This window comes from Globicephala melas, chromosome 1 (assembly GCF_963455315.2).
Source record: "Globicephala melas chromosome 1, mGloMel1.2, whole genome shotgun sequence".
Classification (NCBI taxonomy): domain Eukaryota; kingdom Metazoa; phylum Chordata; class Mammalia; order Artiodactyla; family Delphinidae; genus Globicephala; species Globicephala melas.
The window spans coordinates 135,493,136-135,512,599 of NC_083314.1; the positions used below are offsets into that span (position 1 = coordinate 135,493,136).

The 19,464-nt window shown below is 36.2% G+C and overlaps 1 protein-coding gene across 7 annotated transcripts in view; it reads left to right on the top strand.

The window, feature by feature from the left end:
- TM2D1 (TM2 domain containing 1) overlaps nt 1-19,464 on the top strand; it is a 150,420-nt gene that overhangs the window by 42,181 nt on the left and 88,775 nt on the right. Inside the window, exons 6-7 of one of the 7 annotated variants that reach the window (XR_011377284.1) lie at nt 4,520-4,612; nt 7,854-7,983. The exons of 1 other annotated variant lie outside the window; for it this stretch is intronic. Coding sequence is in view for 4 of the 6 variants with exons in the window: in XM_060304930.1 (XP_060160913.1) it covers nt 13,474-13,704 (231 nt within the window). In the remaining 2 variants the exon portion in view is untranslated. 5 more of the 7 variants (XM_030870348.2, XM_030870347.2, XR_009565180.1 and 2 more) reach the window with 5 other exon arrangements.

Genomic DNA, 19,464 nt, shown 5'->3' on the forward strand with positions numbered 1-19,464 from the left:
GTCAGCTCTGGACACAAACATGTAATTTGACTTTTAAGAGAATATGAATTTACTTCTTTGGGGAACTGGGGTGGACACAGGTTGCATCATTATCCTCTAATTGGAGGCAGCTGTGTCATTTTACTTTTTACCAAGTCTTCAGGAGATATGATCTTGCATTCTTTTTAATTTAATATTTGCATTCTTTATATGAAGAAACTCATAAGTGGATTAGATAGAAGAATGGTACATTGATAGAGTTGCATAAAATGTTAGCTTTTGCCCTTCACTCCTGAATTCATTCATAACGTTTTAAATGTATAAGATATTTGAGTTACTTAAGCAGTCTGACTTCAACAACAAGGCAGTGCCAGTAAATGAGGGATCACATCTGTTGATAAAGTTTAGGTGTTAAAGTAGTTACTGGTAACCATCTTTTTTCCTTTAATTTATTGTTACTAGAGTGATACTTAAATATATACAAACAAAAATACATTTTCCACTAACAAAATCAAAAGTTTATATATTACAAACGAAACTACAACACTGTTAAAGTTCAAATAAGGTAAGCTCTTTTTTGTGTGGTAAAGTATATATATAATACAAAATTTGCCATTTTAACCTTTTTTAAGTGTACAGTTCATTGGCATTAATTACATTCAGAATGTTGTGCAACTGTCACCACTACTTCGAAAACTTTTTCATCACGCAAAACAGAAACTCTGTACCAATTAGGCAGTAACTCCCTATTTTGCTCTCCCCCAGTCCCTGGTAACCTCTAATCTACTCTGTCCTGAAGAATTTGCCTACTTTATAGATATTTCATATAGTTGGAATCGTACAATATTTGTCTTTTTATGTCTGGTTTATTTCACTTTGCATAATGTTTTCAAGGTTCATTGATATTGTGGCATGTTTCAGAATTTCATTCCTTTTTATGGATGAATAATAATGTTCCACTGTATGTATGTACCACGTTTCTTTTATCCATTCATCTGTTGATGGACACTTGGGCTGTTTGCCCGTTTTGGCTATTGTTAATAACGCTGCTGTGAATATTTGTGTATAAGTATCTGTTTAAGCCCCTGTTCAATTCTTTGGGGTATGTATCTAGGAGAAGAAAACTTTTACAGAAAGCTAATTGAAGAAAATATTTTCATGACCTTAGATGGGTTAAGTCTTCTTAACCAAGATCTCAAAAACATAAACCATAAAGGAAAAAAAAAATCATTGAATTTGATACATTAAAATTAAGAAATTCTTTTCTAAAAAGAATATCATAGACCAAGTTAACAGTTAATAGACTGAGTTAAAGAATACTAGCAACAGGAATTGATATGTGGAATATACAAATCAGCAAGAAAATGATAGGGAACTTAATAGTTAAATGAGCGCCATAAACTAAAGATGATTCACAAAATCACCGAAATAACTAATGTGTAAATAAAGAGATACTTCTGGGCACTTACCCCAAAATACTCATACTCCTGTCCACAAGGGGACATTGTACAAATATGTCTCTTATAGCACTGTTTGTGGTAGCAGGAAGTTGGAATTAACCTAGATGTGTACACTAATTGGAGAATGGATGTATCTTCTGTAACACTAGGCAACAATTACAGGCACTTTCCTAGAGGTACATACAGCTACATGGAAATGTCTTAAAATCTTAGTGTACTGTGAAAATCGTTTGAAATTGAACAAGATCCACAACAGTATCACTTGGATAAATTTAAAATGCATATTTATTCAAAGAACATCACATGTTTTTCAAGAATAAATATGTTTCCAAGTCATATACCCAGTTAAGTATATGCCCATTATTTGTGTGGTGCCTGTGGGTGGGTGAGTGGGATTATGGAGAATTATAGTGGAGATCAAAGATTAAGAACAGGAAAACAGGAAATTTGATGATCACTGCTTAACATTCTTGACTTTAATGTGTACTTCTAAAGTTTTCTGATTTACTTTTCTTGCTATAGACTTTGCACCTATAGAAAAGCCTACTCCTTTAAGTAAACAATTCAAGATTTTTTGCATTTAGGCTGCAAATAAAATTTCATGGTGAAAACAATCAGAAATGACAGGAAAGGAGAAATTAAATTTCACCCAGTTCCTCCAAACCACCACCAACCATCTTCACAGAACAAAGGTGTGGTAGGACAAAAGATACGTCAAATCCCTGGAACCTGTGAATATTATCTTACTTGGAAAAAGGGTCTTTGCAGATGTGATTAAATTAAGTATCTTGATATGAAGAGATTATTCTAGATTATCTGAATGGGCCCTAAATCCAATGACAAGTATCCTTATAGGAGACAAAAGATTAGACACAAACACCCACACAGAAAACAAGGTGGTGTGAAGACAAAGGCAGAGATTGGGGTGACGTGGCCATAAGCCAAGCAATGCCAAAGGAGCACCTTAGAATGGATTCTCCCCTAGAGTCTCTGTAGGTCATATGACTGCACTGATAACCTTGATTCTAGACTTCTGGCATCCAAAACTGTGAGAGTAAATTTCTAGTTTTAATCCACTAAATTTGTGGTAATTTGTTACAGTAGCTGCAGGAAACTAATGTAGACAAATATGAAGTTGTTTTCTTGTGGTTTTAGGGCTTCTCACACAAGAGATGTTGACACCCTTTGTACAAAATAGCTTCCCACAATGTAGTGGCCCTCCTGTTTTCCCTCTTGAAGACCTGTAGTAACCTCTTGGTCCATTAATTGTTAAGTGGTCTTTCTTTTCCCAATAGATTTAAAAAAATCTGCCCTAGCTTATCAAACAAATACTTCATGCTATAGAATTTGGCTTCAGGCTATTTCGTAGGAGAGAAATAAACACATAATTTTAGGTTTCATACTCTATTGTCAATGAACAAGTGGACATAGGCATATTTAACTGAGTAAAATATTTCTCAGTATGAGATATTTTTTTAAAATTTGTAGTTTTATATTTAACAGTACAATAATATACTTGTAATAATTTATATATCGTATATTAACGCATATATGTGGAACCTAGAAAAATGGTACAGATGAACCGGTTTGCAGGGCAGAAATAGAGACACAGATGTAGAGAACAAACATATGGACACCAATGGGAGAAAGTGGGGGGAGTGGGGGTGGTGGTGTGATGAATTGGGAGACTGGGATTGACATGTATACACTGATGTATATAAAATTGATGACTAATAAGAACCTGCTGTATAAAAAATAAATAAAATAAAATTCAAAAATAAAGTAATTTATAACTGGCACTGTATTGTACATAAGTGTATAATATAGATGCTTAAAAACAGGTTTAATTTTTAATTTTGGTGAGGGAATATGGACTTAAATATTGAAACCTTTACAGCTGATAGTTTTCTTAAAAATTAAGTAGGGAGAGCAGTTTCTTCTTTGCTGGGATAGTTGATAGAAAAAGATGTTGACAATACCTTGTGGAGTTGTTTGCATTTAAATATCAGTCAAACAAGATATAAAATTTTAAAAGTACCGTACAGATTCGTTTATTCTATTCCTCAATTTACAGCTAAGAAAAATGGAGATCCGGAGAGGATTAATCCTACAACTAGTTATCGACAGTTTTCTCTTCAAGATTTCCTTTCTGTCTAATGCTTTACCACACTGACTTAATTTGGTTGTCTTTGGAGCAGGTCTTCAAATTGTTTTAGCAGAGAATAGCAACTAGTGCTATGCTTTGGTGATCTGGCAGTGGTGTGTAGGAGGCATTGAAGACAAGTGCATTATCTGGAGTTTTGGCTATGAGTAACAGAAACCTCAATTTAAATTGGCTTTAATAACGTGATAGTTTATTATATTATATACCAAGGATCTGGAGATATGGTAGTTCTAAGATTTGTTAATTTAGAGCTTAAAGACAAAGTGAAAGATCCAAATTCATTATTCCCTCCTTCCCTTCCTTCTTTCCCTCCTTTCTTCCCTTCTTCCTTCCTTCTCTTTGCCATCTTCAGTTCCTTTGGTTAGCACCACTTGCTATGTAGTTACTTTCAGAGGCGGAAAAACATCTCTTTTTCTCTCACACATATCTTCTTAAAAGCAGATAAGCCTCCCATTGAACTTGTCTCATAGATTATTATCTCATTGGTGATTGATTACATGCCCAGGCTGAACCAAACCCGTGGAAAGAGGATGGAATTACCACCATAGAACTAGGTGTTGAGGAGCCAGAATTACATAATTTGAGGGGAAAGAAATGCTGTAATAAGATTGCTAAATTAGATACAAAATTGGATCATGTATTAATAGGTAATTAAACTTTAATCTTTGGGGCTATTTTCTCTACAGGACAGGGGAAACAAGACTAAAAGGACACCCTATCATTTTTCTATATGTTAACTGGTAATGTGACAAGATTGTAAATCATCTGGGTCCTAATCAATTTTTAGTTAAATAGTTCTGTTTCCTGAGAGTCAAATGAGCTGCAGGTGGGCTTATTAGAAATGCATGATATTAAAAGGCCATCCAATCTTATATTTTCCTTATTTCCAACTTCTGAATACTTTTTTTTTCAACAGGGATAAGTGAGATTGTCAGAGGAGATGGCATAGGAAGAAAAAAATAATAGGACAAAAGGCCCAGTTCCAATCTGTGCACATATTCCAAATTAGGCAAGTTTTTACCATATGACTTAACTTACTTCTACTGGCTGGGCTTTCCTTTTTCTTTGTTTCCTTTATATGGTCTCAAAACATGTAAATTCTAGTCATCCATTCTTTTCTCTCTTTGCTTAATACTCATAGTAGTTTCGTCTGTGACGTTACCATTAAAAAGGTTTTAATTTATACTTAAATTCATAAATAACATTCATAAATGCCAAGACAAAGCAATTTGATCTTCGGAGGAAATCCCCAAGTGCGTGACAGCACCTAGCATGGTATCTAGAACATAAGTGCTTTGTAAGTGTTATTTGAACATTAACATTTATAGTTCACTAGAATAAACTCCCTGTTGGCAGATTGTATCTTATTCCCTGTTCTGTGTATAATGCCTAGCACAGTGCATAGACTGTAGGAATTAAGTATTTGTTGAATAGTTTTTAAAACCAAATTTATTTTTAAAGTGAAGAATGCGCTACAGCAGTGTTCTTCAAACTCTTGGTTGCATAACCCGTAAAAGAAAATTTTTTTTAATCCCTACCCTTTGCATGTTTTAAGTTGACATTTAAGTTTTGTCATAAGTTTAAATAGTTGCAAAGGATATAATTTCTAGTTTGCAAATATTGGCATATTTAAATAAAACTGTTACATCAATTTAAAAATGTATCCAACAGATTATAAATACCATAGAATTTAAAATATCATTGACTTTAAAAAGACGTGAATGAACCCTTCACTATTATAATTTTTACATTGTTTCTTTTTCTCCTTGAATTTTTATTTCTATTCCCATTCTCCAACAGAATTTTACCCCAATATGTTTCTTTTAATCTTTTTTTAAAATTTAATTTAATTTATATTTGGCTGTGTTGGGTCTTTGTTGCTGCACGCGGGCTTTCTCTAGTTGCGGCGAGCGGGGGCTACTCTTCGTTGCGGTGCGCGGGCTTCTCATTGCGGTGGCTTCTCTTTTGCGGAGCACAGGCTCTAGGTGCACGGGCTTCAGTAGTTGTGTCATGAGGGCTCAGTAATTGTGGCTTGCGGGCTCAGTTGCTCCGTGCCATGTGAGATCCTCCTGGACCAGGGCTCGAACCCATGTCCCCTGCATTGGCAGGTGGATTCCTAACCACTGCACCACCAGGGAAGTACCCCCAATATGTTTTTTTTTCGTTTTTTTTTTTGGTTCTTCATTGTTCTACTCGGTATATTATACACTTTAAATTTTATTAGTATTGCCTCTACTGAAATTTTCACAAACTCATACAAAATATAAATTTCCTTAAAATCATCTATTTTTATCATTAAAATAACCTCTCTACAATGTCTTGAGATGTTCAATACCATGAGAGTTGCTCAACCAAGAGCAAAGAATCAAATAACCTCTCTTCTGTTAGAATGCAACATGGCCAGTCGACTGGTTTCCTATGTCAGGTCTTCTTTAGAAAAAAAAAAATGATGAATGTTAGCTTATTTTAAATATAATTTCAGGGCATAGTTTTGCTACACATTATTCTATTCAAGTTGAAGAAAGAAGAAACTTTAAATAGAAGTAACTCAGATTTTAAACAATGCACATTCATTACATACAAATTAGAAATATATTTCTTTTTTTTTTTTTTTTTGCGGTACGCGAGCCTCTCACTGTTGTGGCCTCTCCCGTTGCGGAGCACAGGCTCTGGACACGTAGGCTCAGCGGCCGTGGCCCTCGGGCCCAGCCGCTCCGCGGCATGTGGGATCCTCCCGGACCGGGGCACGAACCTGTGTCCCCTGCATCGGCAGGCGGACTCTCAACCACTGCGCCACCAGGGAAGTCCCTTCTTTTGTTTTTTGTTTTTTTTTAACATCTTTACTGGAGTATAATTGCTTTACAATGGTGTGTTAATTTCTGCTTTAAAACAAAGTGAATCTGTTATACATATACATATGTCCCCATATCTCTTCCCCCTTGCGTCTCCCTCCCTCCCTCCCACCCTCCTTACCCCCAATATGTTTTTATGCTTGAAAATCTTCTACTGATCATATTATTCATTAAAATATTAAAAAATGTTCCGTGATTTCTGGATTGAGTTGTCATTATAATTACTGATATACAGTTGATCAAAATAGCATAAACATGTTACAAATATTAGCAAATTATTTTTAAGCTAAAAGTAAAATTTTACTAGGGCTGCATCTTTTGAACAAGATGTGACAGAGCATATTTTTGGACTCTTGATTACAAGAGATTTCCTGAAATCCAGTATTTTGAATTATCCCCTTCTTTGACACATCAGAGACTTTTATACCTCATGGCAATGTGCCATCATAAGATTCAGGGTGTGCCTTACTGTAGGTATGCTTTACTGTTGTCAAGTTGGAGAAGGGACCACAGTGAAAGCAAAGAAGTGGGCAGGGGACCTAGCATGCTGCTTTTAAGCCTAGTGTGGTATCAGGTGGATCAGTTTTACAAAGAGTATTTACTTGAATTAAGGATCTCAAAATGAATTCCCTTGAAACTATCTGGGTCTACATATACCTTAGTAAATCCTTGTGTACCCCTAAGGCTACAGTGTGAAGATTATTATCTTAAAGGATAATAGAGAGATCATGTTAAGTGAATTGTCACAAATGTGATTAAATGGACAAGATTATTGTGATTAGCTGTGATTAGCATGGATGAGCTTTTTTTTTTTTTTTTTTTTTTTAAACTCTTCCTTTTCCATTCCATGTGGTTCTGGTAGGACTGTCAGTCATCCTGTCTCATCTCCCAGAGGGATCCTGGCCTGGCCAATATTAATCCTATTACCCTGGATTCAGTAATTTGTTCTGCAACAGGTGTAAAAACCAAGCAGATCAATGAATGTTCTTCCCTGAAATTGTTGTATAAACACTGAGGAAGAAAATTTAACTTTCTTTCTGTTGGGAGCTACTGAGCTGCGAAGATGTGTATCTGGAACTGTTGGCAACCAATTGAGGGTGCCTGTCTGTAGAAGGAAGGCAGGCAGAGCTACACGAAGAGGCAGGGCTGCCAAACCAAGGGCCTTGTGGGGCATGGAGTTTCAGTCATTGAGGCCCTTAGTTCTGCAGCCCTCTTGATTCTGTGAGCTTCCCCAGTGTGCTTTTCAGCTACATGAGCCACAATTACTTTTTATTGCTTGAGTGAGTTGTATTTCTGGTGCTACTGAAATAATTGTATTAACACCTAAGAAAAGTAAACTCAAAGTATTTTTAAAGTATCTTTTGTAAAATGGGTAATTTGGAAAATTTTCTCTTCTAGATTGTTGGACCTTCAGATGGAAGTAGTTACATTATAGATTATTATGGAACCAGACTTACAAGACTGAGTATTACCAATGAGACATTTAGAAAAACGCAGTTATATCCATGAATATTGTTTAAAAGAAACAGTAAGTGATATGTAATCTCAATTACAGTATATTATCTGTATAAAATTATGATAATTTGAGAACCAGGGGAAATTTAAGAGATCATCTAGTATTGTAAACCTGTCTTTTTGCTTATCAGGAAAGGCAGGTCTCTAATCTTTTTTTATTGTTTTTTAAAATTTTTATTGGAGTATAATTGCTTTACAATGTTGTGTTAGTTTCTACTGTACAACACAGTGAATCAGCTATACATATACATATATCCCCTCTTTTTTGGATTTCCTTCCCATTTAGGTCACCACAGAGCATTGAGTAGAGTTCCCTGTGCTATACAGTAGGTTCTCATTAATTATCTATTTTATACATAGTATTAATAGTGTATATATGTCAATCCCAGTCTCGCGATTCATCGCACCCCCCCTTCCCCCTTGGTATCCATACGTTTGTTCTCTATGTCTCTGTCTCTATTTTTGCTTTGCAGATAAGATCATCTATACCATTTTTCTAGATTCCACACATATGTGTTAATATACGATACTTGTTTTTCTCTTTCTGACTTGCTTCACTCTGTATGACAGTCTATAGGTCCATCCATGTCCTGCAGGTCTCTAATCTTCTATAAAGCATTTTTGTATATGCTCATTGCTCCTGCAGTTCTCAATTCAGACTGTTTCTTTGCAGTGAATATAGTTAAAGGACAAGGTTCACAAGAAAAAAAATAACATCAAAGCAAAAAGATATCCCATAGTTTTATATAATGGTTATGATGAAAGTATGTGTTATAGGTGATAAAGCATATCTTTTCTACTGTCCATCCTTCTTAGGGTCAGTATGATCCTTAAACCTCCTTCTCTTTTCCTAAATCTGAAAGTTGATAGAGTTTCAACCCTGAACTACTATAAGTACTTATTTTAAGCTGAAGTTTGGCCCTGCCCACGAGAATTATTAATTGGCCTTAGAACTGTCTAGCAGCTTTCAGGGAAGACAGAGAGAAACATAGGCTGAATGTTTTGGCCACAATCATAATCCTAGGATTTTTAGTTGACTCTATCTCAGAGAGTGCTTCTAGAGTCCAGGAAGGGACTAGGCATTCATTTTCTATGTTTAATGTATAAATAGGATATGAAGTATAATTTTGCCCTTAGGGTAGATTTTTTTCTTTTCTCACAGTAAAATTATGGGATATGCTTTATAGTTATTGCCATGAGAGTTGAATGGTGACAGGCCCTTCCTGTTAAGATCTGAGGAATGTATTCAACTCGTTGTCCAAAAAGTTCTTCAGATCTTTTCTTACAAACTATAAGAGTCTCTGTGTTTAAAATTGAAATGAAGCATAGAGATCCATCTGCCTCTTCTTACTAGGGAAGAAATTAAGACCTAAGGAAGTTGAGACTAAGGTACACAATCAGTGCAAAACTGAATCTAGAACCTAGGTCTTCTGTGCACTCCACTGGTTCTCTTCTACCCCCACCCCACTAACTGCTTTGTTTTTTATTAAGTATCTTCATTTTGGAAATTGTCACTGCTACTTTATGAGAAGGGTTGTGTAGTTTTACATAACCTTATTTTCACACTGTAAATTGTTGTTTCTCTTTTTAAAGTATATAGATTGTTTTAAAACTATAATGTATAAAAAATAAGCAAATGTAATTTAAAAAACAATATCTGTAGCCTATTATATAAACATTTAATTAGGATTCCAGACTCAGATTTAAAATTTAAAACTAGAAGGGCCTATTGAGAAGGCATCTCTCAGCATTGTCATTCATATAATCTCCTACAATACATGCAGAAGTGCTCCCAGTGTAAGAAAAAAATGTCTTGAATAAATGAAGCATTAATATGTGTATCTATAAAAACCTCATTGGATTCTTTTAAAAGATTGTGTTTTAACATATTTCTTTTTTCTGTTTTAGGATTTGGGCCTCCTTGATTTTAATAGAGAACTCTCAGTGTGTAGATTTCCAGATTTTCCTTTTTCCATCTTCATATACCACTTTACAGATTCTGTTTAATTTTTTGTTGTTGCTGATGTTTTTGTTTTGTTGTCTTAGTTAAAAACATTATTCTGAGATTTATTTAATAGAACTTTGAGATTTATATGATAATAGTCTTTCTTAGGCTACTGTCTCTATGAGATAGATAGCTTATTACTCTGATATTAATGTGTTTTCCAAAGGCAAGTTGCCACTTGTCCTTTTCGCTTCTGAAAAATGAAAGTATGACTTATTCACATTTTTTAGTGCTTTATTATTAAGAAAACTGTCTTAAATGTTGAATGTTTCTGTCTTCTGCATTTTGATCCTTCAAAGCAATTAATCCATGGTGCGAACAAATACCATCTATATTGCCTGGGGCTGCAGTCTTGTATATGACAACCTACCTGTTTTTTGGAGCTTTCAGATCTGTCTTTGCCTTGGTATCCAGGGAGCTAAAGGTCATCAGAGAGTCTGAAACCTTGAGGCAACGCAGATACTCTTGGCATTGATTCAGGATTCTGAAGTGTGAACTTTCTCCTTTTTGCTTTGGGAGTGATGCACTAGCTTTTGGTGGACCAGATGCTGACTCATCTAGCTCAGTGCAGTTATATTTGAAGCTGGATGGACAAAGTGGGAACACCAACCAGATGATTAATGTCTTCCATCTGTTAGCACTGCCTGGCAGATGCCGGCACAAGTGTCTTAAGTGATGCACCAGTGTCTGGAGGAAGCAGCACCTGTATGTTAGCACTAGTTTTTCTTGCCGTGTTTTGAAGGGTTTTAAGAAGATGGAAATACATGAAATGCTATGTCCCCAAAATACTGTCATACTCTTACTTTAGTAACAGGCATACCAATTTCAAAATTACTGGGATCTGGGCTTTTCAAAAGTAAAAAACATAATTTTTCATCACTCATTTCACTCAAAAATATACAGTATAGTACAGTTAGCTTCATAGTATGTTAGTCATTCAGTAACAGCTTCTCCAGTTGATGGGAGATTATTAAGTATTGATATAAGAAGTGAATTTGGATTGATTCCTAATATACACCAGGAAGGGTCTCTGATTTGTTCATTAGTGAAAATACTGAGTGTCTATCATTTGGGAGGCACTGTTCTAGATTCTAGGATGCAGCAGTGGACAAAACACTAACATATCTGTCCTTAAGGAGCTTATATTTCTTTGGGATCCACTTTTTCACGGTGATATTTTTGGCCTCAGTTAAGCTAGATGCCCATTTTCTAGTATTCCCTAGTTCCTTTTGGTTGCTCACAGTGCTTTGAAGTTTACTTACCTAAGCTCAGATTTAAAAGTCTGTAAGTTTCCACAGCTATGTAACTTCAATTACATGAGAAATACCTGCAGTCACATCTTGAAACAAATCTTGCTTCCTATGTAATTGTTACAGTTACCTTGACCAGGTGGGAAGTCTGTTTCCAAGCAGGTGCTTCTCAAAAGTATTTATTCAAATAAGCTGTACTCTGAAAGAGTTTTTGGTAAAAATCTAGAAATAAAGTCCCTTCACAGTACACTCTTAAACCTTTAGACTTAATTTTCACTATAATTTCCTAAATTCCTAAAAATGCTTTCATTTTTCCAATTTGTGTAATTCCCTGTTGCCTAATACATGTAATTCTTTTACAGATGGTTTTTTGTGTCTTTTTATTTATTTATTATGGGAATACATTTAAAGCGTGTGAATACAATTTTGTTTTGGTTTTGTTTTTTAGTTTCATAGAGCACTATATTATTATGGCTATTTGTTAGTAGTGTGTGTAGGAATTATATGTTAAGGCCTCTGTATGAGATGTTTTATATGATAACCCTGATTTTAGTGGCCAAAATTGTAAGATGGATTAGCTCAGTCATTCCTGGGATTACTCCTAAACCCTCTAGAGTAAAATGGAAAGGATTCTTTCAGTTCTATAGAAACAGTTAGTGTTCTACAGAAGCATTTATAAATGGTACTACTTTAGCCTGAAAGGATTAATACAATTTCCAGAAGTACCTCTTTACCCAGGAAGATTTCTTACCTCCACTGTATTAAACTAAAGGACCTCTTTAAAATTTCAGAGATTCTGTCATGTCTATGGCCAGCAATTGTTCATGGGACCACTAGGACTCTAAGAAATATTAGTTTGGGGGTATTTTTTGTTTTTGTTTTGTTTTACAAAAACTTTCTATGTCTTTTTCCCTTATTTTAACCTAGATGCTTAAGGCTTAGTTAAGTATTATTATACTGATAGGCAGCTAGGAAGCTAAAATAGATAGAAACTAGCAAAAGAGAAAGGTTAGTTCTTAAAAAGTGCAAGTCTAAGATGTTGGTTCCTCTTTCTCATTCAAATACCTTAAATGTAGATATTCCCCAGGGTTCTGGCACCTTCCTTCTTCCTTTCTCTCATTAAATCAGCATTCATTTTGCTTTTTTCTATTTACAAAATTAATACAAGCTTAATGCATAAATTTTGGGGAAACACCAAAAAGTACAAAGAAAAAAAATTTATTCCACAGCTCTAAGATAACATTGTTAATATTTTATTGTATGTCCTAGTAGTTTTTCCTTGCATGTATTTTCATTTTTCTTCACAAAAATGATATATTCTCCATACTGTTTTGTAGCCTGCTTCACATTGTAAATGTTTTTCTATTTCAATAATCTTTTACAAAATTATTTTTAATGGCTGCTGAGTATTCCAGTTCTGTATCATCATTTATGTAATGATAAATAATGTTATGTGGTATTTAAGTTATTTTAATAAATGAACAATATACATTTCTGATTTTTTTCTCTAGAATCGTCATTCTTAGTCAAAAAGTAATCATATGTTAAAGTTTTTGCTACATACATACAGTCTTAGTTAACCAGGGTAATAGAGAAAGAATGAAATATAATAGCCCAAACCCAAACAAAACCACAGTCAACTCTTAATTATTCCAGTGCAGATGAACTGCGGATAAAATGCTGCAGGGACCTGCAACTACCCCTTGCTCTCCAGTTAGACCACTGCTTACCATGCTGTTTCCTGCTCCTCACATCCCACAGGCTGGAGAAGAAAAACCAAACTTTGAGAACAGGATAGCTGCTAGAGAAAGGATGCTGGCTGTGGGTATCGGGGAATGATAGCGTATCTGTTAGTTGGCACAGTGTCAAATAGTTTAATTATCTAACTTCCATCTTTTAGATGAGAGGAGGAGTGCTTTAAGGAGTACATCGGAAGCTCATTCATAATGGTATTTATTCTGAGCTGCTGAGAGGGAAAGAGGGAGATAAATTTGGAAAATAAGAAAAGTTGCTGATTAGAAATGAATAAAAATGCTATACAGCTCTGAGTACCCAATGGAGTCCTAGAATAGTACATTTGTAGTTGAGTTAATCATCATGGTACTCATTCCCATATCTTTTAAAATAGAGCCTAATATCTTAATTCTTAGTAAATGTAGCAATGCTCTTAAAGCTAGTCATTGTCTGATGATGAAACATTGGTATTTGCTATCTTAGAAAACAGATTTTTTTTTTTTTTTTTTTGCAGTACGCGGGCCTCTCACTGTTGTGGCCTCTCCCGTTGCAGAGCACAGGCTCCGGATGCGCAGGCTCAGTGGCCATGGCGCACGGGCCCAGCCGCTCCGCAGCATGTGGGATCTTCCTGGACTGGGGCACGAACCCGTGTCCCCTGCATCGGCAGGCGGACTCTCAACCACTGCGCCACCAGGGAAGCCCAGAAAATAGATTTTTTAAGAAAAAATATTTATTAAAAAATTAAGGCTTAAAATCTTAAATTTTCAAGATTTGAACTTGTTAAAATTTCCTTTTACTGCTCTTCATGTACATGATGTTAAGCTCTATAGCATCTTCCTAAAGAGTCACTATCATTATCCCCACTTTACAGATAAGTAAATTGAGTCCCACAAAGATTGAGTCACTTGCCCAAAGGTCATGAAATAAGTGGTGAAGCTAGGATTTAAACCCAGGTCTATTAACTGCTATACTCCTGCATTGTGATAGTTAGAATCATCTCATTCTTTGAAATATACTGCTAATGATTGTGTACTAGAGATTTTTTTTAGTATGTTGTTTAATGTTTTCAGTAAAGATGGAATTATCTGCCTATACTGAGTCTTTTTACTTAACAAATAGTTTGCTGGTTTAAAAAGAAAAAAAGAATTTATTTATTCAAACTTCTCAACTTTACATCATGTAAATGCCAAAATGTTTTATGAATATTAAAATGAGACTATGATAGAGCAGTGAGTATTGTCAGAAGCTAAAGACTTTTCTGCTGTTACCTCATCTGACATTTGCAGCACTTTCTAGACCAAAGTCTGATTATGTTTGTGTGACAAGAGGAGAGATGTTAGGTAGGATGATACTGTCATGCTCTGCTTCGTCTTGCTGAGGTCAAATGAAGCTAGAGACACCTGTGCTGTGGGGTGGTGGGATTGCAGGTGATTTTTATTTGATGAGTTTTTCTTTTAGTTTATTTATCTGAACTTTCTAATTTTTCCACAATAAACATGCATGTATTTGACACCATAAATAATAGTATGGGTTAAATTAGAACAAAGAACCCAAGAAAATTTTATTCTCCCTTGCCCTCCTCTTCAAGATACACTTATCCCGATTTCTGACATGATTCTGACTTTAAAGGATAGATGCATTTAAAAGAAAAAGGCAGATCTAACACATGATATCAAAGGTTTTTCATCCAGGCAGCACAGTTTGATGGGAAAAGCACAGACTTTGGAATGAGATCTGAGTTTGTCTCCTGTCTTTGCCACTTGTTTTGTTACTGTAACTGTTCTGAGCCCTTCTGTCTTCATATAAATGGGGATAATAATATCAGTTAATGTTGAGAGGTTAAGATGACATAGATAATAGTCACCATTTATTAAACATTTTAAAGGAATGGAATGATGGCATTAGGCATTGAGGAGTGCCGTCTGGAATTTGCAAGGGGTTACTCACACCATCTGGGATTTGCAAGGGGTTCCTCACACTGGGGTTGTAGTGTGGTTACACCTTCAGTAAAATTCCAGTAGACTCAAAAATTCCTTTTACAGAAGGAAGGTAGGATGTGTTCTTCGGACATTGTTTACCTACATTTTTCTTATCTCTGTTATCGTTATCTCTCGCTACCCTGTGTAATAAGGGCCCAAAATGTCACTTTTCTCAAGAAAGTAGTTTTATTGGTACCTGCAATGCTTTAAGACTCTCCTTACTAAGGGAAGGCTGCAATGTTGCAGATTTTGTTTTTGTTGCTCTTTAATCTGAAGTTTTCTGGAGATATTTATCTAATAAATTTAGAAATGTTACTATGAAGCAGCTGTTCAATCTACTTTCAGCCTAAATTAAGGTTAATTGCAAGGAATCGCTATGCATACAACAGAATGTTGCTTTTAACCTGTCAATGTTATCAGAATATGCCAAACGTGGAGATTAAAACTTGAAAAATGATTAAGGCTAGAGCTATTTGCACTGCATATGCCAAAGAAAAATGTTTTAGCAGAACACTTTAGAAATAGTGTTTGAACTTTTAATCATGTGAGCTAATTTTATATTTAAGAGGGTACGATTATGAAGGCTCACAGTCCCATCTTTGATTTTCAGATATACCTCAAAATTTGATGACTTATTTGAATGAATTATGAAATTCACTTTTATAGCACAAGAAAGAATGGCATGTCTTCTTTATATGATTTATGATTGAGTGGTCTGCGTGAGACACGACACAAATTGCTTTAAATAAGCGTAGCACGTCTTTAAAAAGGTGTTCAAAAATGAATTTATTGTTTATTAATTCTTAATTATTTATTGACCTACTGTGTCCCCCTTCTGCTCTTGCCTTCCTGCCTTCCTACTATATATTCTTCACACAGCAGCCAAATGATAAAAGTAAATCAGAACATGTCACTTTTCTGCCAAATCTCCAGTGGCTTCCTGTTGTGCCTCAAATATGCCAAATTGGTTCCCACCTCAAGATTTTTATGCTGACTCTTCCCTTTGCCTGGAGTGCTCTTTCCCAGTTCTTTGCATGACTTGGTTCCTCACTCGTTCAGGTCTCTGCTCAAGTATTGTCCCTGACCATCCCTTCTAAAATACTACCCCAGCCCTCCACTGGTCACTCTCTGAATCCTGATCCTGCTTCATTCTCTTCACAGCATTTATTGCTACTGGAAATTACGTATGTTTATGTATTCTCCCTTTCCCTCCCCTACTCGAATGTAAGCTTGGTGAGGGCAGGGACTTTATTTCATCTATTACTGTATCCTCAGTGCTTAGAACAGTCCCTGGAACATAAAAGTCGCTTTAAAAAATGTTTTTTGAGTGAATGGGAACACTAGATGGGTTAACAGGAGTATAAATTAACCTGAGATTAAATAACCGTCTGCTTTAGATCATTTACTTTAGGAGTTGTCATGCAAGCATGGTTCTAACCCTAACTCTTGTCTCAGGAGGTGGGTGAGGAAATGAGTCTATGCTGATTTATTCATGTCCTCAGTGGTCCCAGTGCTTAGAACAGTGCCTGGCACCACATAAGAATTATATAAACATTGAATTCTTACCTTGGAATGGGTAATTACTGGAGGTAGTTCTCAAAAAAAGACCAGCCAGGAGATTATTAGAAAGAATAGGGAGGAGTGGGCAGGGGCGGGCTACTCAATCACCTAATATGTGTCATATTATGATGTGTCATTATGTATCAATATTTTCCTGACCTGATTATCTCAGTTAACCCTCATAGTCACCCTGTAAGGAATTAGCTTCCCTTACAGTGATAAAGGTCTTTTATGCTATAGGTATAGATTGCCAGCCTTTAAGATATTAACAGGACGCTTTAGCTAAATAGTGTGCTCCTCTGCAGAACTGGGGCTAGTTTCTGATTCAACTTTTCACTATCCACCCACCATCCAATTATACCAATGGCTACATAGGGTAATGCTTTAAGCTCATGGACTTCAGGATCAGATAAATCTGCCACGTATTATGGACAAGCTCTTAGGATCTTAGTTTCCTTATTCTTAAAATGGAGATATTATCTTCCTCATATGATTGTTGTAGGGTATTTCATAGTGTGTGGTGCATAGTATATTTAATAAATGACAGATGATTGTTTAAGATTTTTATATTTCTTATCTCCTGTAGTACTTATAACACTTCTGTAAGGTTAGTACTCATTTTATGCATAATGAGACTGAGGGTTAGAGAGATTAAATGGCTTGACTATCCTTACACAGCTAGTAAGCTTGAAACCAAGTCTGTGATTCCTAAGCCCATTGCCCGTTCTAATCACTACACCTTCTACCTCCTTATTAATCCCATGTGAGTGGACAACTGACCATAGATCTATTTCTTTTATAACTGCCCCCCTGGAGCCTTTTTTTTTTTAACCAAAAAAGAAGAAACAAAATTACAAGGGTCTAATGACTTCATTTTTACAATATTATGTTGAGGTATACACAGAATGCCCAAATCTTAAGTATAAAACTTGATGAATTTTTACATGTGTATACACCCACTTAACCACCACCCAGTTGAAGATAAAGAATATTCCTAGCCCTCCAGAAGGTTCCCTTTTACTCCTTCCCAGTCAGTATCTACCCCTTACAGGTAACCATGCTTCTATGATTCTGTCACCATAGATTAATTTTGCCTGTTTTTCAACTTCATATGAATGGAGTCATATAGTATGCCCTTTTCTGTGATCGGTTTCTTTTACTCATCGTTATTATGGTGTAGTGTTACATTGTATGAATATGCCAAAAATTATTTATCCTACTGTTGTCAGTTTGTTTCCAGTTTGGGGCTATTATAAATAGAGCTGAGACGGACACTCTTACATTCTTACACATGTCTTTTGTTAGAGATATATTTAAAGCAATATGCCCTTACTTCTCTTGTGTATATGTGCAGAAGTGGAATCTTTGGCTTACAGTATAGGCACGTCTTTAACTTGAGTAGATGCTGTCTAACAGATTTCCAAAGTGGTTGTACCAGTTGACACTCCCATCAGCAAAACATGAGAACTCCAGTTGTTCCATATCCTCTCCAACACTTGATATTGTTGTTCTTTTTTACATTAACTGGCTTCTACTTTTAAAGAAGATGGAATGTAGCTATCAGTGTAGCTTAAAGAGGAAAACAAGACTAACTGGTCTGGAGAATAATTTCAGTTCAGCATAGAAGACCCCTCTTACCATGAGGTGGCCCATAAAATAGATAGATAGGTTCTCTCTCTTAAGCAGAGGCCAGAGGTCCATTTGTTGTGGTCCATTTAGGGAGGTTCCCTGGCATCAAGAAAGTTTGGTTTATAAGACTTCTGTGGGCCCATCCAAATGTAACACTTTTTTTAAAATTATTTATTTATTTTATTTTTGGCTCTGTTGGGTCTTCATTTCTGTGCGAGGGCTTTCTCTAGTTGCGGCAAGCAGGGGCCACTCTTCATCACGGTGCGCAGGCCTCTCACTGTCGCGGCCTCTCTTGTTGCGGAGCACAGGCTCCAGACGCGCAGGCTCAGTAGCTCACGGGCCTAGTCGCTCCACGGCATGTGGGATCTTCCCAGACCAGGGCTCGAACCCGTATCCCCTGCATTGGCAGGCAGACTCCCAACCACTGCACCACCCGCGAAGCCCCAAATGTAACACTATTTTGACTCTGAGCTTGGACTAGTAGAACCTTGAGCTGGAAGAAATGTGTAAGTCAGCCTTCTTCCTTGTTTCATACAAGTTATTGATGCCTAGCCTTGTACTTCCATAATACCCTTCACTGTATGAAAAGCATTTTTTTCCCTAAAGGAGAGTTTAGACAGAGTTTCCTCTGAGAGGTCAAAATGACCTGTTGGCCTAGCTGACTCCTAGATTAGCCTCCTATGGAAAGATTAGTTTGTGGTTTCCAAAGTGAGTTATTTCATGTTCTGAGTTGCATATATGTGGTGTCATTTGATTTATTTGTTTGTTGTTTTGCTGTTGCTCAACTTAAATTCTTATGGACTTTTCCCCACACTGGAATTTTCCATAGAGCCTTTTAGGAATATCTGACAAGCATCCTTTTCAGATTTTCCCCATCTCTGTCCATTCACATTAAATTTAGGAATATTAGCCTCTGCTTGCATCTGCCACCTGTAGTAAAACCTGCCATTTGCAGGTCCAACCCCACCCAAACCCTGGGTCAATACAAACCAGACCTGGAAAGCAGAGTGGCTTCTCCCTAAGAAACAGTGGAATCTGGAAATGTCCATTATTTACATCCCCAGGGAACACTGGTCCTTAGGAAGGATTTAGCCCCGGGAGGGTCTAATGACACATCAGGCTACAGCCTTCTTACTGAGCCTGTATTTGTGAAAGAATCATCTGCCTGTCTTTTCTGCCTAGAGACTTGGGGAAGGCAGAATACTAGCCCCCCCCAAGATGTCCATGTCCTGATCCCCAGAATCTTGCATGACAACAAAGACTTTGCATATGTGATTAAAGTAAGGATCTTTATTTTTTTAATATTTGTTATTTGGTTGTGCTGTGTCTTAGTTGCA